At 38.4% G+C, this 22,573-nt stretch overlaps 1 protein-coding gene across 1 annotated transcript in view; it reads right to left on the bottom strand.

The window, feature by feature from the left end:
- The window catches only part of astn2 (astrotactin 2), a gene marked incomplete at both ends in the record, with an annotated part of 271,954 nt that overhangs the window by 105,050 nt on the left and 144,331 nt on the right, over positions 1 to 22,573 (bottom strand). The window contains 3 exons of the mRNA XM_080510130.1: positions 8,163 to 8,300; positions 11,058 to 11,132; positions 11,830 to 11,914. Of these exons, the coding sequence (XP_080366256.1) occupies positions 8,163 to 8,300; positions 11,058 to 11,132; positions 11,830 to 11,914 (298 nt within the window). The remainder of the gene's footprint in view (positions 1 to 8,162; positions 8,301 to 11,057; positions 11,133 to 11,829; positions 11,915 to 22,573) is intronic.

Raw genomic sequence — 22,573 nt, 5'->3', positions numbered from 1 at the left:
CCTGCACTTGATTAATGCTCTTGTTCCAACTACCCCCCCCCCCCACACGCACAAATATGCTGACTCTCATCAGCCACCTCCGTCAATGAATAGTGTGCATTTCTTTAGGCTTTTGGAAATCATGGAGGAAAAAAAATCTATCGGGTGACAAAAGCAGGTATACCTAAGTGATAAAACAATGAGTGATGCATCAATTATTAGCTTGGCCTCTTTAGTTATGAAGCGCATTGTTTGAACAGTGATTGGGAGTGAAAGGGAATGGATTAATATACTCAGTTTCACCGGTCTGTCCCTTTACCGCTGCACTGGATTATTGGCACTCGCATAATTTTGATGGTTCACTTGATCACAGCAAGTAAGGTCATAAATCACTGAGACAAAGTGTCACAAGGTTATTAACACTTACTTATCGACCAAAGAAATGCTGATCTTTGAGTACAGTCTATAAAGGGCCAAGGCAAAGTACATTGTGATGTTTGTTGTCAGGGTAATATTAGATAACACTGAATGGAAACCAAAAAATAGAAGTTGAGGTAAATAAAGCTGTGGATACAAACATATAGACATAAAGTGCTAAATAAGCCCTAACTAATAATAATGTCCTCAAGCAGTAAATGCAGTGACATTTTTGGTCTCAGTCTGAATTAAACACTGACACAAGTATAGACCAAAAAAATAGTAAAACCAGTCCTTTTGTGTCACTTTTTTGTTGTTTATTTTTTATTTACCAGAAGAGGCATCTGTTAACTGATTATTGCTTTAAATGTGCCACATATACGACTGACTGCCTCATTTCTGATACAATCTATTTTAGAGATGAAACAATAAATGCATGGTAACTGCTACACACTGCAAAACCAGACCCTTTTATTGTTTTGATGACCCATTTTTGTCTCTTTTATGTTCACTGTATTAAAATATGCCTCGCGGTATTGCATGCGGATTTACCAGCATGTATCTTCTTCCAGGAGTATCTGGCTTACAATGCCAGCAACTGAGTACGATAAGAAAATATAACAGGATGAGATAAGATAAGAGAGCTAATTGCTTGCTGTGTGAGCTAAATAACAGCAAAACAAACCAAAAAAAAAAAAAAAAAAAAAGAAAAGCTGAGTTGAAGTGGAAGTATAGGGGGATAAGTAGAAAAAAATATTTTCAGATATAAAGTGGCTTGATGGGTTTATAATTGATTGCTCTTTAAAATATACTTCAACCATGATTATATAAATGAATAATTTAACAAGCTATTTGGTGAAGCATTTGGACTGCAAATCAAAATGACAGCAACAAGATGGTTTGTAGTCTGAATAAAACCAAAGAGGCACTTTAGTTTGTTTTGTTCTGGCTTTACCCCCTCTACACCATCTCCTCTTTGATACTGAAAACTGAAATGAATCAACAACAACAAAAAATTCCCAGTAAAGGCCGTGTTTTAAGTAGTGTTGCATTGAAATCCTCAGGGGATGCATGAATAACTGGAAAGCACAAACACTTAAAGCACCTGATTACCCGAGGCCAAGCTTGACCCTGAAACTGCTTGTCTGAGCCGGAACTATTTATCCTCACCAAACTTGCCAAACTTCAATAAAAAAAACCCAAAAAACAACTTAGACTCTAGATTTTATAGTTAGAAAAAAATAAGTTCATTGGGGAAAATGGTATTACTTTGCTTCATTCATGGTATTACAAACTTAAATTGAGCAACAGTTATGTCTATGTTTGGAAAAATGACTATACTACTCGCAATTTAATATCATTATTTTAAAGGTACATGTTTAGCCAATATATTGTAATCCTATGATGAAGGGCGGACATTGTTTTTTTATTTAATGTAATGTAATATACATGGCATATGATACAGAGTATGTATGAATCTTATCAGTACTGTGTAGTAATCCCGATATATATATATATATATATTTATTGTATTTACTGCCATAATTTCTCACGGCTGGTAAACTTAATCTTGTGGGCTAGATTGGACTCTCTGGCAGGCCAGTCCTACATTACACTAATGTTTTCCCAGCTGTCATCTCTCCACATATTTTGGAACAGGTGAGATATAAGTCACACTGGAAGAGATGTTCTCAGGGTTCTCAAAATGTTCAATGAATAATGACCATTTTTCAAAATATGAATCAAGCATTGCACTGTGGGCCAAACCTAGTACATTGTGGCTGTCAGTCAGTGGTGAGTGCAATCTGTGTGTTCCCACGCACATGTCGAACATGAGGCTATGGCTGCATGTATCCTGTGAAAGAAACATGTACTGCATTTATGGTACATAAAGTTTGTTTTGTTTTGTCTCTTGTGTATCTGGTGGTCACAGATCCTGCTTCTGGTTCTTGAACATCTCTCGCGAATCCAGCAGAGGATTGTGCTGGAGGAAGTGTTGTGTATCCTATACACTATAGACACTATGTTGTTTGTGTGGCTTGCCAGCAGGTGTAGCTCCCATGGGTGGGGTGGGGTGGGAGGGGGGGATTCCACCGGGGAAAGGTGTTTGCTGGCATGGTTGCCTTGAAAGCATGGATGGGGAGTGTGTATGTATGTGTGTGGTAAACATACACACACGATGGCTTCTGGGAGAGGAAGTGTGTTCAACTGATGATTAAGTGCGTCTGAACTTAGTTTGGAAAGCTGTGTGATGTTTACAACCTTTTTTTATCCAACAATGAAAGTGAAATTAAATCACAAATTATAATCTATATGTTGAGTAAAGAATGCATGAATAAATACATAAATAAATGAACTGCACTACTGCAAAACTAGCGACGGCGACGACGACAACTATTATTATTATTATTATTATTATTATTATTATATACAATAAAAAACACAAATGAGTTACTGTTATATGTCTAATTGAAGCAAAAATACAGAAAAGTGGTTGTTTCTACTCGATTATGGATAAAATGTACTGTTACAGAATAACATAATAAGAATATAATATAAATACTTTATTACACCCAGAGGGACATGCATTAAACTCCCGTTATATTGTAAACTGAGCAAATAATTGTGAAACCAACTTATTTCAAAGAAACATAGGAGAACAAACTAATTTTAAGGTGACACTTGCCTTCACACTCACTTATCTTTCTAATACAGCATAAATTTAATTGCGTAGTGTGAGCGGGCTGAAGGGCAGACGTGGAGCGGAGAGGCATCCATTTAAAAGCCACAACCTCGGTGCATTTCTCCATTTTTCACATCACCGTGTCTATCGTGACGAACTGACGACATCAATGCACACATAAACCCTTTGGGAGAGTGCATCAGCCAGAAACTCCCGTCAGCTCTCATGGGACTTTGTCCCACAAAAAAAAAAAAAAGAAAATAAATAAATAAATAGAAATAAAAATGCTTCGGATAATGAGTTGTCTGCATTATTCATGACAATCTGACAGATTCTACTAACAGCTACAGGAACGAATCATCATCTGAATGCAGAACATTAACTTATCATTCTGGTTGAAGTGGGCTTTTATTCAGGCCCGCACACTGTGTGTTTCTTCTTCATTGTTTTCAAAGATTGCCAGCATCCTTTACGCTTGATCGATGCTCCAGTTGCTCAAATGTCAGATACAATTTATCCTTTGAACTTAAAGCGAGAGACACTATTTTCTTAATGGAAGTCAAATAGTTTTGCTACATATTTCAATTAGAATGAATTGAGAGTAATTTCTGAGTTATGTGCACTAATGGACATATGTCCTTCTACTTTTGAACACCTTAAGCTGCTTTAATGCAAAGGCTGCAAAGTAAATACAAGTGAGGTTCTTGCTCTTTCATTGAGTGTTCAATTTGTAGTGCGTTTCAAAGTATAATGCTGCAAGGTCGATTGATGCCGGCAAGGTTGAACTGAAAAGGTAGTTTCATAAAAAAAAAAAGCACAAAATAAATGATTGCTTGAGAAAAGAAAATAAATAAATAAACACCAGAGTTTCCTTTGACTTGAGCTATAATTATTCAGAATCAAATCCATATGTGACAGAAATTTTTATTTTTATTTTACATGGCCTCGTTTTCGCTCACTATCACTGATTGCGATACAATTCAAAGTACAACATTAAGTGAAACGCTGGTTAATTAATCAAGGGGGCGTGTTACGATCTCTCATGTCAAACTCAGCATGCGCCCAGCTAGTTTGAAAGTTCTTTGCCCCTGAGGCAATTTCATTAAGTTGATAAAAATGTGTGATTTTGTGCAGTTATATATATATATATATATATATACATACAATTTGAGGAGGAGGAGGAGGAGGAGGAGGAGGAGGAGGAGGAGGAGGAGGAGGAGGAGGAGGAGAAGAAGAAGAAGAAGAAGAAGAAGAAGAAGAAGAAGAAGAAGAAGAAGAAGAAGAAGAAGAAGAAGAAGAAGAAGAAGAAGAAGAAGAAGAAGAAGAAGAAGAAGAAGAAGAAGAAGAAGAAGAAGAAGAAGAAGAAGAAGAAGAAGAAGAAGAAGAAGAAGAAGAAGAAGAAGAAGAAGAAGAAGAAGAAGAAGAAGAAGAAAACTTTTTAAATGACAAAAAAAAAGAGTCTACTTTTTGATTATGGCAATTTTGGGCTTCTGTGTTACAAATGAAAGGCAAATGCAAAGTGAGCCTTTTGCTGAACAAATAGCTTTTCAATTGTCGGATGCATTTTCGGTTCACTGCTGCTTGTCCCACTTGCAGAAAATACTTTCGGTCTGATATAGCAGCTGGGTGACACGCTGGAATGATGCGACTCGTCGCACAGTATTACATGTCGACCTACACTGTCACGCTGAGATAGAGGACAATAATTATTCTTCAAATTTAAAAGCATCAACACCATAAAAGTTCCTTCTGCTGCCTCTGTCCTCTGCTGCATGAGCGAAGTCGCTGATTCGCAGGGGGAACATTATCACAGGATCAAACCTCCCCAGACTGAGTGCGCTTTTAGTCATCACAGGTCAGTTGTAATCACCGCAGGAGTACGTGCCGGCCTGTGTCCACTTCTCCAAGTGGTCATTTTAAAGTGTAAGGACATTACCCCTATTCATTAAAAGTCACATATGATGGAGGGACTGATAGGTAGGCCAAATTGATTTGGATCTGGATCGTACCACAAATAACTCAGAAGGTGATAATGTGCCACACTGCATTACGTAAGGGCCTCTTTTCATTGTTTTGTGAGTGTTGAAAGTACCCACAAACTCATTATCACATGTGTGCAATAAATATGACTGAAAGTGGGCACTTTCCTATGCCTGTGCAGAGAAAATTAAAATTGATTTTGAGGAAAGAAGATTCAAAGTGAAAATAGAAAACAGAAACGCATGTTCATACTGATTCTGCTTTTTCTACCTCTTCAAGGTGCTGATTACCGAGTCAGGCCCCAGGGTTGGTAGATAGGTGAATTCCATAATAAATTACACGGTGCACTCATCAAAAATACAGAAATTATGATAAGGGTGAGAGAGGCACGTCTTTTGAGTACTCAGAGATACTGAAAGAGCACAAATACAACATGAACCTAGATACAAAATAATACAACTGTGATATTTTCCCTGTTGACCAAGCAGAGCGTGGAGGAGTCAACCAAAATCAATAGCCAGTTAACCAGGAAAAAAAAAAAGATTTAGCACTGCAAGGATGAAAGTCCTTGGAAAACACAATCAACACAGCAGCTATTCCTCCATTTACCAATCAGGGGATAAATAAGTTTTAGTTTTTATAAAAATATATTTAAAAAATCTACTTAGTATTTTAGATTTCAAGAAACCCTCAACATACTATGGTTAAACGCAAAATCAAATGAAATGAATAATGTAAGTATAGAACTGGCTTAGCAAACACCAAGCAAAGCACATATCTGCCTGAGTGACCTTTGCAATTCTTTATTTAAAGTTTGAGCTCATTATCTTGTTGAGAGTCAGACACTTATTTTTGTCTCACAAGTGGATTTATATTTAATGTATTATTTCACAGTTCTCTCTATACAAAGCATCACACATACAAGTTCAGTTTGACAAGCACTTCATCAGCAGAAGTAACTTTTTATATGCCTATATGGACAACAACCGCCCAGTTTGTTTGTGTATTTCTTCAATTTGAGCCAAGGAAATCAAGGTTTGACAGTGAGCCAGTTTACATGAAAGAAAATTATAAAAAGTACGTTAAAAAAACTCAATCATTCGATTACAGTATTTTAATAATCACATCCTGTGCATTTCATGTACTTTAGAAATGTGTTAATGAAAAACATCTGATTTACATGTAAATTAAGAGTCAAACATTGTATAATTTCCAAGACATCTTTCATCTCTTTGGACATGGCGGCAGCTATAGTCAGGTTTTCCCTTTCATTTGTAATGGCATTTTTCTCCTTTTGAGATCTTTGTCGATTTTCCTCTGCTACACAATATGTTGTTAAAAGGTACACATGCAGGAAGACACCAGAATAGGAGTGTTAATCCGATTCATCATAATCAAATAACGGCTGTCCGATAAAGCATATCACATAATGCTGTTTGCATGTTGACGTAAATAATCTGATACCTCCAGAAATCGGGTGATGATTGGATTTTTACTGTGCTTTCAAATGGGCTCAGTGAGTCTCTGTCTTTGGGCAAAAGTATGTTTTTTTTAAACCTTCTATTAGGTAACTTAAGCATTCATTCCAGATTAAAACCCGTAAGAACAAAATAAAGAGCACATAGTAAATGTAAAATGTGAAGAAAAAAAACATAAATGCATGTGTTATTGTACAGAAACCACCTGGATCATAACTTCATGTTGAACTTATTATGTAAACTTTTTTTCTGATGTTTTTGTAAAAGGAAAATACAAAGATACACCTGAATACACCAAGACTGAACCCTTCCAATTAGAATTATTTCAATGAGTGTGCTATAAAGACTTAAGCTAAAATAAACATTCAATATGTCAAACCGTTTTGAAACACATATATTAAAACCATACTGTCTGCTCATACTTTTAACTCTTTAAATTATGTCTAATCACATAATTTAATGTATTTTTCCGCTGTGGAAAATGTTTAGACACCCCACAGACTGAAAGAAGGAAGTGAGCCAGTTGCTGCATAAATGTTCCAAAGTGGATTAAAACAATAAAAACAAAAAAGTCAAGTTGTGAGATTTTGTACAACTCAAAAATGTGAGCGCTTGATCAATTTATTCACTTCCTTTGAGAGTGTGGTTTGAGGATTTGCTTAATGAGGCAGGAACGAATCATCATCTTGTGTATTTGTGTCACTTTGTTGGGTAACAAAACCAATGATGTATTATCAGGATTCCGAGGTATATTTGTTTAATTTCACAAGTCTGTGTTTTACACTGTGTGTGATTTATGCAGCAATGAGAGATAATGCGGATTTTCAGATGGAACATTACTGCAGCCTGATGTCAGCTGGATTTTATAGATGGGCGATTGTTTTAATCTGTAACCGATGCTCTGACATGCTTTGTGCTGTTCAGCCACATTTGGTGTGTGCCAGTGCTCGTTTGTTTGGTTGGCTTAGAAAAACACAAGTTTTACGTTGCCAATATTTTGTCGTCGCGTTGCGGAACTGCCAGATCCATAACCTTGTTGACACAACTGTCTCGTCTGGATTTCTTTCTCTGGTCCCTGATGTGTGGACAAAGCCTGAGTTATCAATGCTGCTTAAAATGTAACAGTGAACCTTGACATTGAGAACACCTGGAGAATTCAAGAACCTCAAATATGTTTTCTCTATTTGTACAAGGTGGACAAATGCTTCTGCTGGATACATATTTATTAGGACACATACAAATGTGGTGCGTACAGTATTCCCAGTGTAAATGCCAGAGGCAAGATACATTTCACGCTGTCAGTTTCTGTGAGTTTGAGTGGTGGTTTGAGTTTTTAGGATTGTCATGTGTAATGGAATTGTGTCAAAAAGTCAGACTTAATATTGACACTTGGCTGGTCTTCCAGAGACGTCATAGACTTTTTTTTCTTCTTTTTTTTTTATAAAGCCATATTATTAGGGATTACACACTACACGACACAAAGAAGCTTTACAAAGTATTTCTGTGTCACTCCAACTGTTCAGCAGAGGTTTAGAATTCAATATGCACGAAGTGTGGCCCACCTCGGAGAGTTCAAAAACAGACAGTAGCACTGAGTGCGGAGCTGTGCGCCGTCACAGACTGACCTGACCTCCCCCGGATCTTCGGTAACCAACACGTCCGTCTTACAGCTGGCGACTGGGTTGATTGACAGCTCCACCGGTGGCACGACAAAGCTCTTACTGACTGGCAGCCACAAACCTTGGCCCAGACTGTAGAATGATCTGTATTGACATGACCACAAGACAGGAATGAACTTCAACACTGTTCTATTGTGACATTTTGTATTGCAAGCGCACCCAAGTGCATATTGTGCGACGCAGAGACAAGACATCCTATCCAACAACATCATACATTTTATTTTTAAAAAGTACACTTAAAAGACTGAGGACATTTGTACATATTTTTGTTTTAAACATTGTATATTTTCATATGAATGCCATTAATAGGGATGCACAGTGATGTAGAAAACCCCTGTTCAGTCCCAGTTACGGTCTTTCTATGTGAAATTTGCATGTTATCATTGTGCATATTGTGACATTAGAACTTTCTTTCACAGTCTAAAATTGTGCATGAGCTTTGTTTGGTATAAAGTTGTGAACATGTGTCTTTACTATGTGCTCTAGCCCCATTCATTTAAATTGGATAAAGCACTTAGCAGATGCAAACATATGAACAGTTTTTTGTTATTTTTTGGTAACAATTTGACACTTCCACATGAAGAGAAGGTATAATAAAGCACGGCTCGGTGGATTAGGGAACATATTAATCTAGGAGTGATGGACATGTAGGGTTATATATATCGCAAAATATATGGTGAAAGAGTGAAGAGTGTGTACAAATACATTTCTGAGTCAATAAATGAACACATTTGATGAAAAAAAAAAAGTTTATCTGAAAGCAATACTCTATTTTTCAGCTAATGTTGCAACCACAGTAGCACTACATTGAATGGAGAGCTATTAGTCTATTACACTCACATGTGGTCCATCTATGGCACAGTTGGGTGTAGAATTGGATTTGGAGGAACACATTAGAAGAAGCTGGGGAGCTCTGGGTTTTTCTTTATACCTGATTAAAAAAGTCCGGTCTCCGTTTTCTTTAAATGTAATGTGTGGTGCAACACTTTGGCATGTTGTGTGTGTGTGACAAGTACTGTATACTAATGGTGACTGGTCAGCATGGTGTAAAATAATATGGTTTTTACCAGAGATGCTTTTCTGAGTGAATATGAATACCCACAGCAGGGGAGGGTTAGATTTGTTGCCTAAAGGATAACAACACCTTGTGAAAAGCGAAGGCTGTTTGTGCTTCATGTGCTTTTAATACATGCGGACATCGCAGATTGAAAATCTCAGATGGTGCGAAATCACACATCAGTGATTTTTCTTGGCAAAAATTAGAGCATTAGACTAAATCACGTGATCTAATTTCACTGCTGCGTTATAGATTTTTGTTCACCTTTCACTCATGTCTTGTTAGTTTTTTTTGTTCACTGTTAAATGTTGCCGACATACAACCAGACAAACAAGTCTTTTTATGTTCAAGACCTGCTTACTGGAGCACTCTCCTCTAATTTCCAAGACTACATGCTTGTACAAAACACTGGTGACTGTGGAATCAAAGAATCAAATGATTACAGTCATCCTGTCCTGCCCTCACTGTCTGACAGCTCAAAATAAATTTGACTCAAATCTATTCTTAATGTAGCCCTTCAGATCACAGGATGCTCATTTTCTCACTGTTCTTAGAGTGAAAAAGGGACGAGGTGGTTTTCTAAGCTTTCCCTCTGTGAAACCAATCCGTGTTGCCACTAAGCTCCTCTTCTCCCTGTCGTAGGACTGAATCTGTCCAGCTTAAGAGCATTAGAGTATTTTGTCCGACTCCTCAGCTCAGCTCCAGTGAAACAAACTTTCCAACTCAGTGTAGGTTTTCCACTTGGTTCCTGCATCTTTTACCCACTTTGTTAGCCTTTTGTATCCGTGTGTGCATGGCTGACTGTACTTGTGCTCTTCAGCTCTATGTGTATACGGTTGCGCTTTCATCATTTTTCTCTCACAAACCCTGGGCTGACACTGTGCTTCATCTGAGCAAGTTTGCTTGCTGCCTTTTGTGTGCGAAGACGCCGGTGCAGCCTGAGTCCCATAACCAATGTACTATAGTGCTTTTAACTGGCAGTGAGTGCAGAGCTCAAAGATGAAATGTGTATTTTTTTTTCTGCACTGAACAAATATTGTGGTTTTACTATGTCTTTTACTTACACTTTTTTTACAGTGGACTCTAGCTGAGGAGCTAACTCTGCAAGGTTAGTGTGAAGAGGAGCGAGATTATTGTGACAAAGAACTGTTCCGGCCTACATACTGGAGGAGTGGGGAGCATGAAATCAAGATAGATTCCACAAAACCAAAGCCTATTCTTTTGCACGCCTTTTTTCCACAGATAAAAACACTGGATGAAGAAATAAGCACAGAAACTTTTTTTTTTTTTTTTTTTTTTTATAAAGCCACTGAGGGAAAAAAAAAAAGCAGAAGAGTGTTTCTGTACTACTGGTGTGGGGTTGGTAGCACGGAGTATTAAGAAAGCTCCAAAATGAACAGCTGGGTGATGGTGAATGGGTCCTTTGGGCTTTGCACTTCTTGAAAAATGTCAGACACAATGACCTCATCAAGAATGAGAAGAGTAACAAAAATGGCAGTAAAAGCATGAAAGGACTCGACCCAGGACTGCTCCCGGGGCCATTCTCCACCCACAAGATTCAATCCGTGAGACTTTTGCCCCAGCGTGGGGTATATTTGTGCATCCGCCCTACTGTGTGTATGTGTATCTGCCAGCTGCTTATCGCTATGCTCTGTCACACACAAACACACACAAGCTGAAGCCACGAGCACCACCACCACCGCTTCAATGGTGTGTCCACAAAAGTCACAGATGGTAAGTACTGGTCATGCACTCAAGAGATCCACCAGAAGTGAAGGACTCACCTGAAGATCCTCTCTGGGGCCTGCTCTCCTGTAACTAGGTCATAGCCCTTCTCCAATGTAGCATACGGCCAAGGACTTGGGAGAAGAAGAAAATAAAAGTAAGAAGAGATTGAAAAGATACATTCACAAATACATGGTGATGCCACAGGTATGTATAAAGGTCGTAGAATGTACGACAAATTGTATCTATATAGATATATATGCCATATAGGCCAAACCATGTCACGGGAAAAAAAACCCAACCTCTGTGATTTAATGTTCTGAGCTGGATAGAAATGATTGTTTGTCTGCTGCTACTTCTCCAAATCCGGGGAGTAGAAATCTGATCAGCATCTGGACTGAATCCAGCAGATGACAGGTGCAGCTGAATAACAATGTGGGACCGATGATTGAGAGAGCCAGCTAATTGTCAAACAAGGTCAGAGTCGGGGAAAAAGGCTTGTTTTCGATTTTAGAGTGACTTTAATTTTTTTTCCGTTGAAGTTTTTTGATCTCCTGATCAGTTAGACGTGTGTGTTTGTGCAGTGACATCTGCAATTCCAAGCCAGTTGATGTTTTTTGTCTTCACATTACCTTTCTGGCTCTCAATTTAATTTAATAGTTAACTTACAGGGACTTGTAACTTGCTCAATATCGGCCATCCATCATAGTGAACACATTTTTTTTTTTAAACATAAAATTAATATAGTGCTCTAATGGAGAAGGGACTATAAAATATTTTGTCAGGTCACTGAAGTACAAGTCTGTGGAAGACTGAGTGGACGGGACTTACCCTTCGTTCCGGCCCCAGTCGCTGCGAACACAGAGGTGTTTATGGACGGGATCGGGGGAATAACCTTCATGACAGCTGCATTCTCCTGAACCAGAGAAAAAGCAAACAAACAAAAAAAGAATGAAAGTTATTTATATATCCTCAATAGTTGAATAAATTACAGAGCAAGTCATGCTGGCATAGTACCTCATTACACAGTTGATTCTGTCCAGTAAATTTACAGCGACACTGTCACTATTAAATGAAAAATTCCACCCAAACTTTGTATGAGTCATTGGTTTGGATTGTGCAGCGAACAAGTCATCATGACCATCACATTTTGTACACCAGAAAGGATACATGACGTCTCCATCCTGTCAGCATGAGAGCGTAGCAGCACCGAGTTGATCAGTTGCTCAAACATGAGTACAGCCTTGAATCAGTGTCGAGCAATGTGTTGACTCAAAATCTGACAAAAAGGAACTTGGGTTTTTTGTTTGCAGCCTGTCTCACTGCACGTCTTTCATCACCCTCGCTAAAGTATTTCCATCCTTGAGAGTTTTGTCTCGGTACAAGATCTTTAGTTCTCTGCACTCGGGTAGACGGCTCACACTGCAGAACAACTTTCAAGCAGCAATCCAGTGCTGATGCACAAGCCCGCTAAATTTTGCATCTTGGGTCAGATGTCTGGTTCGTGCAGCCACAAACTCGCTCATCATTCATCGTTTAAAGAGGTAATTTCCAAAAATGTTCAAATGAACACGTAGCTTAAATATCTTGAAATGTTGTATGCAGCTTTTAGAGAGTCCTTACCAAACAAATGGCTTCATTTGGACATGTATAATAAATAGGAAATAGAGGCGCATCTATATGTAATGCATTTTCAGTGGATGAATGCATTTGGGAATCTTAAGTCATCGATAGCTTCACCAACCTCTCTACTATCACTACTCCCAAAATAAAAGCAACTGGCTGCCTTCCGCTGACCGACGCGGACGCATAACACTGGAAAAATGTGTAATGGCCACCCTGGCAACACCATTCACATTTTATCACTTAGTGTTTAATAATTCACTGGGTGAGTTTATAGGCTTTAAGACTCAGTGGAGGACTGATGCGCCATCAAGATTCAGTAAAAGAGTAGCAACAAACATCATTTCCTTGCGGTTATAGAATGAGGTCTTACTAAATGAAATGCAGTTTCGAACAGGCCACTTTAACTCTGAAGACAAGTACGCACAAGCCAAATTTAAACAGCAGCGAGATAAAGAGCACTAACATTGTCTTATCAGTTGATCCCATTTTTCAATCTTTAATTGCACACCACATATTTTAAATATAAGACCAGGCATTTCCGCTTATACAATGAACAACAGAGAGAGATAATTAAAAAAATAAGTAAAGGATACCATTTAAAATGGCATTCAGTCGTTGCTCTACTTTTTGATCACATGCCAGAAAGAACACTTTGAGAGATGGTTTAGCTAGTGCGTAGACATTTCCAGGTGGTATTAGCAAATTTGCAAATGCACTGATTGGTACGGGTAATAAGTGCCCTTGTGTCATTTGCAGTCCAGCTAATGTTGACGAGCTGCCACTGAGGATTGCATCACTTTGGCCACAGATGCCTCTGCTGCTGCTGCCACTTGGCAGAGGATGCAAAGTGCTTCATTTCAGCATGGCTTACCTTCTCCAGACACAATTCTGGGATCCAATATCGGTAAGTATTATTTTGAGGCAGTTTCCTGAAACTTTTTCATCCTGCGTTCTGTTAACGTATGCACGCATGCTGGCATTTGCATTTCCCACTGCTACTTTTTGCATATGTATTTAACCTAGTTATATTTACCTCAGGGATGTCAGAGGGAGCCTCAGTAAATCCAATCCAGTGGATATGTCACTTAATTAATTTATTATTAGCACACACATATATTTATTTATTCATTTATTCTTTCACCTCCTGTCAGACACCGGGGCAGGACATTGTGTTTTTAATTTGTGGTCCACTAAAAGAAACACAAAAACAGATGTTGCAACTTTACGTTACATGTGGAGAAAGAACAATACTAAATCCCCTTACGGCACAGCTCAAACTAAAACTAAATTAATAAAAAAACGATAGATAAATAAACATAAAATACAGGCAAAGTTGGTCTGCTGTTGACTTGTTACATTCAAGTTGTGCCTAATTAAAAAAAAAAAAGAATTCAGCAATAGAGGACCAACATTTCTTTTCTGGATTTTAATATAGTCTCCCAACAGAAAGTTGATCAATACTTAAATTACTTCAGTTCCTTCGCTGAATGAACTGCTGGCAAAGCGAGTGGGGAGCGGAGTGGCAGTGACAAAGTTGAATGCTACATTTGCATTCTGTCATGTTAGACATTCTCCTAATTCCTCAAACAACTGTTTCAATTTGGTTGTATTGCACATTTACACAAAGTGCACCACATCATTTATATAGCACATTTTATACATGACAGTATAAAAGGCCTTATTGGGAGAACAAATGAATGACTGCAAGAACAATTAAACCTTTGGATAAGATGACATTACAAATAAATGCTTCTAAATTAGAATAAGGTATTCGATTCAACTTTATTTATACAGCACCAAATACAACACAGTCATTTTCTAGGTGCTTTTAGCAGAGAAAAACCCAACAAATTCAAGTATTGTGTGTGTAATACAATGTTTTTTTTCTTTTCTTCCCATAATAAATATGTTATGCATGGTTGGAAGCTCCTAGTCCTCAACAGTAAGAGTGTTGTGATAGGCATAATGCAAAATATCAGCAAAAAATTAATATTTTTTAACACATATGACAATATTTTCTACCTATCAATGTAGTTTTTTCCAGTGTTTAAACTGATATTCCATCGAGTAACATTGAAATGTATTCTATATAATGGCATTCTGAAAATTGAAGAAAAATAGGGAGAAAACATTTTTTACCAGTTCCAGTTTGTGATATTATAAAAGTGGTAATATTCAATGAGGAACGAGAAGCAATACAGTCATGTTGGGTTCAGGTGTGGCCACCAAATAATATGTGTTGATATATGTTTGCCTCAAAGCTCCTAAAATGGCAGATCATGTATCCTGATAAGAGAATGTGACAACACAGCTCTTTGTGAATAGCGGCTTTGGAAAATAGCAGGTGTCAAGTCAGTCAACTGAAAGCCAGAGTTTTAGCTTTGGATTTAGTTGCAACCCAAAAAAATCTAATCTGTCCAACTTTGTTTCATCGTCACTGCAAAGATCGTGTTACTTGCCTTGTTGTCTTGACCTGTGCGATGTTGCACCAAATGTCAACACCTTACCTGTAAATACACAGTTGTAAATCCCCATACTGATAGTTCTGTGGCAAATGTATAATTCTTTTTTTTTTTCCGTCCACAGTGACATATTGCTTTTATAATTTGAGTCAAATATAATGATCTCTTCTGTTTACAGCTACACATTTCTCATTGCGACATGAGGAGTGTTCACAGTTTAATTAACCATACACGTTTTGGCAAAGGCATAATGAAGCCTGAATAATTGATTTGACTTTGCAGTTTATACATGAGGAGTGTAGATGCACGGTCAAGAGAGGTTCACACATTGTAGAACTATACGTACAAGCCCCGAGGACACACAGAAGCCCGTTTACGAAATCTACACTGCCGTGCTTTGGTTGAGGTGCGCCAGCCTGGAAGCACGATTTTCCTATAATCTGATAAAACACCTTGGAAGCAATCAGCGGAGTGTGACTCCAGATTTTATTTAGATGCATTTAAGGGAGGATCGGCAATTAACAGAAAGAGATATGTCTGATTGATTACAAAATTCTGCAGAATTAACTAACCTTCATGCAAGTTGCAGTCAGTTTCTCTGCTTCTACAGATCAGACATATTGGAGGACGACTTAACTAGCTTCATTTGAGATGGCGAGTATTTAACAAAGAAGGTGGATAAGGAGCAGTTGAGCAGAATCCGTCGATGAAAAAACACTTGTTCAAAAAGATAAAGCCGGCAGTAAAAACACCTCACATGGGAAGAAGGGGGAGTAACGACACTGTGGCCATTAAACCTGAATGTCACCGTGTTCCTAATGCATCGTGCTGACTACACTCTGCTTTACAGTTAATGTGCTTTTGACTACAGTTCACTAAAGGATGCATTGGCTATTTCAATAAAATCCATATATTCTCTCTGCTACAGTTTTAAGCTTTGGAATGTATGGATGGATGAATGTATGGATGTATGGATGGTTGATTTACGTTTTTTTCCACATAAGATATGTTTCTGATTGAATTCTCCATTATGAGTCCCTCGCTGACAGGGTCACCGGGAGCTCTCGTCTTGGACCTGGGACATAATCCTTCTTCCTGAGACGTGGAGGAGAGGCATACTTGACAATATAGAGATAATATGGAAAATATACAGAAGATACAGTTATACCAAATGTGTGTTGGTGCAAAGGTTAATTCTTGTGAGTGTCTCCCTGGATGAATAGATGTTTAGCAAACCACCAGAGGTTATGTGAGCCACGTTACCCATCAAAGTATGTATTGCCTTCAATACATAGCGAGACGTGAAACATCTTATCTTACTTAGTGGCATCACTTCCTTACCAACAACATGTAACCATAACATTTAAGTACTGTTCATTTGCCAAAGTCACATTTTCAAGCCCTGTTGTTTTGTCGCTGTGAGTCAGAATTTCAATATCACAACAACTTTATTTTGTTGTCTGCTCTGGTCCGTCTTGAACACATCTCATCACAGAGCCATCCTATCTAAACCCTTATTTTATTTCCCTGAGCTGCTTTAATAAATCAGATCAGGTTTGTTTTAGGCAGATTGCAAACGGAATGTTTTTTTGTTTTTTTTTGGTGCATGTCTGGCCCTGAGGGCTGGGATGAAGTCAGTTGACTCAATGTTGCCTAAAGTTATGGTTGAATAATTGCAACATACTGTAGGCCTAATTTAGAGCTAATCACCTGTGATTGCAAATGGCCATTTGATGACAACAATTATCTGACTGCGCTCAACCGGTCTCGTCCCTGTTACACTCCAGGTGCCTAAACGGGCACACGACCTGATCTCGCTCATGGGGATAGTGACATCCTGTGTAAACACCATTATGGGATTGCCAATAAAATGTCAGTCTTGTGTTTTCATTCTCTACCTCTTTTATTTGCTCCCTCTTTGTTCTACATTAAGAACCGATGAAATGTAAAATAGTGGCAGTCACTTGAGAGCTTTCACATGTATTACAAGTGGTCATAAATGATGCATGTCATTATAAGAACTCACCTTGACTGTGTGGTTGATTTTCACATTTCAGGCCTCATGGTGTTAGTGCTGAAAAAAGCCACTGTTGGCCTGACGCCTGTTTGGGTTTGTTATAATGTTTCCAGGTGGAGAAGCCACTCTGCCAAAAGACCTTGAGTACATTCCATATAAGTGTTTTCTCCCAGCAGTATATTTGAGGGCATGTGTGTTTGTGCTTGTGCCTGTGTGTGCGAGCATTACAGAGAATGGAAAGCTCAAGCCCGGGCATATACAATGTTACACAAGCCAGCAGTTTCAGTTCCAATTAGGTGGGGCTGGAGGATGCAGGGAGCAATCATTTCAAATGAGAACAATAAATGCAGCTAAGATGGTTTGCAGGTTTTAATAGTTTAGTTATGATGAATAAGTATGTATATGTATATGTATATGCATATGCATATGCATATGCATATGTATATGTATATGTATATGCATATGCATATGTATATGTATATGTATATGTATATGTATTAATAGTAATAAAATTAACTCGAGTTGAGAGGGCGGCTGGGAGAAACACGAAGCTGGACTGTTGTGAACTGGCAAAATACTTCTCAGAAAAATAAACATTGTTGACACATAGTATTCAAAATACATTTAAAGGGATTATTTTGGACGTATGAAATACTTTCCATAACAAGCAGCCAAAATGTTTTGCTCTATCATAAATGCGCTAATATACTTATGGTAAGCTTAGCTATGCGTGTCCCTGTGTTTGCAGGTTATATGATGTGTTGTCTTTATTATTTGTTGTATAATTGATGCTATTAAGATTATGATTAGTATTTTGTGTACACTGTAAAACATCCGTACCCAATATATTATATTCACTGAAATGCTGTGGTATGTTAAAAAATGAGAGGATATACAACAACACATGCAATAATGCACAGCTGTATATTGCAGAAAACACAAAAGCTTAGTTGATCTATCTGTTCACTGACTGTATCTGTAACTGGGCTCTGTGTGTCCAAAAAGTACAGCGAATGAAAGGCTAAAGCCAGCCATATACACAATACACAAGCCAGCAGTTGCAGTTTCAATTAGGCGAGGCTGGAGGATGCAGGGAGCAATCATTTCAGATGAGAAAAATAAACACAGCTAAGGAGGTTTCCGGGTCTTTATAAGGTTAGTTATGATGATAGATGGGAAATAGCCAAGAAGCTATTTGTACAGGTTGACTTGTATAGTGTGAATATGTGGACTGAACAGTCGTTTAATAACTAATAACGTGGGAACAGGAGTTGAGAGTGTGGCTGCACCATTGTCACACAATATATATTTCATTCTACATTCTTTTTTTATCCATTCATCCATCTTTTATATCACTATATCATAGTCAAAGTCAAGGGCCTACGGAGCCAATTTCAGCTGACCACCACCGGACATGAAGCCATGCGAATCCAGGTATTGCATTTTTCAGACTATAACTTGCACTTTCTTTTAGTTTTTTGGGCTGATCATGCGACTTATATTAGGAAGTGACTTATGTCTCAAAACATGCATATCAACTTTCACCACTAGATGTATATGACAACAGAATGCTGCTACAGACACAGAAAAACCTAAATTGCTACCATATTGTACTGGTAGACTGGAAGAGAAAATGAAGCAAACAAAAGCGGCTATTTGAAAGCTGAAATCACAGCAGCCAGAGCTGAGAAACAAAAAACTTCACAGATGATCTTCAAGCAGCTTTTGCTGGTCAAAATTCATCGGTATTGCGGTTACATCTGAGCATTAAAATATAAATGAGCACACCCAGTGCAACATATTTATGTTTTTGTTTTTTATCTGTCCATGACAGTTTTTTTGATCATACGTTTCTCAGCCTCAACTTATTTTCTAGAAGATGCATTACTGGTTATCATGTTGAGAAATTTCGTACAAACATAAAGCCAAACAGAAAGTCAGGTGGAGTCAGGCTGAAGCTTGATTGCTGTGGGAGGTGGGCATTCTTATACATTCTTTATAGTAATGTCCGGCTGTCAAAGCACCTTGGTGATATAACCAGTCAGATATCCCAAACCCAGCTAGCACATACTGTACAGACATACCTGTACAGCAATATGAATATATTCAATCTACACTCGCACAAGCAATATTTTCACCTACTTGTTTCAAAGCAAAAGTGCTTGCTTCCTCTGAATTTGAAAGCAAGAGAATACAATGGTTGGTTTCTAAGTCTGCTGCAGCGTCTTTGTTACAGATGGACAAGAGAGAAGAAAGTATATGTGAAACTGTCAGTTCACTGCTGGATTTTGGGTGGCGTTTACGTCATCTCTCAGCAGGATGAGTGACAGTTTAAATCATACTGCCGATTGTGATCTGATGTGTGACCGTTCTAGTGAAAAAGAAGTTGAGTGTTTGATCATCTGGGGTGTGACACTGTTGACCTGGATAAGAAAAACTAAAAAAAAAAAAAAAAAAAATTAGGGGGGGGACACAAGTTTTGAAACAAATTGTGAATCACAAATCCAACAGCAAACCGATTTCTTGATTTGGTGAATCCTTCATATCCCTATCAATCAAGTACAAATGCTTTTGTGAATTGCAGCCTAACACAATAAATATATGTACAAGCAATGTGTCAATTAGAGATATATGTGTTGACTATTGAGCTGTGATTCCCTGATTTTTGTAAATATCGTCTCTTGCACAGGTATGCTAGTTGCGTCACGTGAAGTTATGACACAAGAACAAAAATTGATCAAGTGGAAAACACAAACCCTATTTATCCTCTGTTGATGTATTTCTGTGTTATACCCATTGTGGGTGTTGTTGAGGCATTGTAAGAATGCACATTGAGTTATCACATCATTTTGTCTGTATGAGCAGTGATGGAAAGTATTTCATATAGTTACATCACCACGTTAACAAAAAAAAAAAAAAAGAAACAGGCAAAAACAATGTTAAATCCCACTGGGGCTTGTACTGTCAGGCCATTGGCAGCATGTTACCATCAGTTTTGTGTATTGTTAGATGTTACAAAGATGGCCCATGTTTCCCATCTAGTAGTAGTCAGCTGGAGCACAAGCAGCATACAAATGGTAGAAACTGTTGAATCACACCATTCATCTACCGACCTCCATGCTGGCAGTGGAGTCATGGGGTGAAGGTGAAGGCAGAGAGGATTGATTATCCCGGCACAGTGGTGCAGCGACTGGTAGTCAACAGTGACAGTTGACCAGCGTGATGCTGAAACTGCCTGAAGGCCGACAACAGAGTTGGGGGGGAATAACATGCTGGAAATAAAAACCCAAAGGGACAGGATAATGGAAATCTGTGTGAAGATATGTGTATGTGCATCTAAGGGGGAATTGGACATACTTGGCTGTGTACATGTCCAAATATGAGGGACAACCTGTATCCTGATGAATGCTTAGGCAGTGATGCTAATGAAACATTAATATTTCTGACCCCCGCTGCCCCAGCATGTGGCTTGGGCATGCAAATGCAATTGTACCCCTTCCTGAGTGTACAGTGAGCTGCAGTAAGCTGCTTTTCAGTATTCCCTGACGGATTCTCTCATGTGCAAAGAACAAGTTTTAAAGCCCAGCTGGAAAAGCCAAGAGATACCACTATTACACATCACCAGATTTTTTTTTAGAAAGCTTCAATTAGACTGATGCTAAAATTTAATTTATGGGAAGTACCGAATAAGTTGCACCCCAACACCCAGGTGAATAGGGTGGGATATATTTCAGTGGAGTTATCACCTACATTATTATCAGATTGCTTCCAACATTTTAGTCATGGGTGTAGCTAACTATCATCTATGCAGTGGCCAGTTGTAAAGCAATGTCCTTGGTGTCTTTACATTGCAAGTTATACCATGCATAATTATGCAGTGATAGTCTTGTTCACACCAGGAATGATGACAGTTTCACCCAGCAGCGTTTTTTTATTTTACACTTTTCAAAAAAGCTGGTAAACTAAATATTGTTTCAGCCATTCCTCCTCTTCAATACCTGCGAGCGTGGATGTGCTGCAATGCAAGATGGAGGAGGGTTATGAAAATAGAAAGCTCTTTTGAAAAGCACCTTTAATTTTTCTGCCGTATGGACACAATTGCCCTGAGGAGATACACACTTGAGGGAAAGTACCGATCAAATAATCGTGCCACTGAAAAGGACCGATGAAAAGAGGAATAAATGGACAGAGATGAGAAGATGAAGCTTGACAGTAGTAGTAATAACATGAGGATTCCAGATGAGGAAATGACTTCAGAATTGAATTACAACTGGTTAATGACCTTGAACTGCAGAATCATGCCGGGACCCATGCATCTCCGCACATCAAGAAATCAGCAAACACATATGTACCAATTTGATTTCTGGCATTTTCCTGCATGGACATCGACTAAATTGAGTGTCTGGGGCATTAATGCATAATGCATCAGCCCTCAACATGTCCTTGACCAGGGTTACATAAATTCCACATACATTACAGATGTAATCCATTCTAATGAGCTTAGACTTTATCCAGTTGGGCCCGGAAAACACAGGGGAGTTATGCCACTCAAGGAAAGATAAATATCATTGTGCTGCATGCTCAGCTTTTGTTGACAATAGTTTAAATGTCAGCACAACTCGGTGCAAAACCGTACGGGCTGATTGTGTATACGCTGCAGTGACGGCTGGTGATTATTTTTTTTTCTGGATCCGATAAAAGACACAGTGCACCCCTGCTCACATTGTAGGAATGTTGTTGTCTGATTGGAGCACTGAGCGCCAACATGACGACTACAAAAGACCAGTACATTTACTCATGAAAAGCAAACACAGCTCAGCCTTGTGTTCTTTATGCTCATAAAGCAGAAAGAAAAATGAAGTTAGATTTTTTTTTTGTCGGATGTATATAACTTATATAAAATGTAATTCTTTATAAACATAATGAAAATTCCAAATTCTGCTTATTGCCAAAGAATGACCTGTACATGGGGGAGAACTTGTAAACACGTCCCGGTGACTTGCATGCATTTTGCACATTCTTCCCATGCATGCACGACTTTTCCTATTAACTATTACAAGTGAGTTAAAATGAAAGCTGAAGTAGCACATCAATCATCATCATTTCTGAATATGATTAAAATGTCTATTTCATTTATTCCTTAGGGACATTGTGCCCAGTGGATTGGGAGTAACTAGTCTCAACTCAGACTCAAAATATCACGGATCAATTCTAATCATTCTTTTGGTGTAAAGTTTGCATGTTTGACTGGTTTTGTATGAGATTCCTGATGATAATGTGGCCTGCTTCCACAGTATGAAGAAAGAAAAAAACATGGCATGTTCTGTTTAACGACCACAGGGTGTATTGTTTGCACGTTCACTTCCCAGGTTTGATTTAGGGGTGGGCCTTCTCTGTTTTAAATATGCATGTTCTCCTTGGGCATGCGTTCCAGCATCTTTCCATTTGCCCTAAGTGAGCTGGGATTTTC

The sequence above is a fragment of the Blennius ocellaris genome (assembly GCF_963422515.1).
Source record: "Blennius ocellaris genome assembly, chromosome: 15".
Classification (NCBI taxonomy): Eukaryota; Metazoa; Chordata; class Actinopteri; order Blenniiformes; family Blenniidae; genus Blennius; species Blennius ocellaris.
This window is presented reverse-complemented; position numbering and strand designations above follow the sequence as displayed.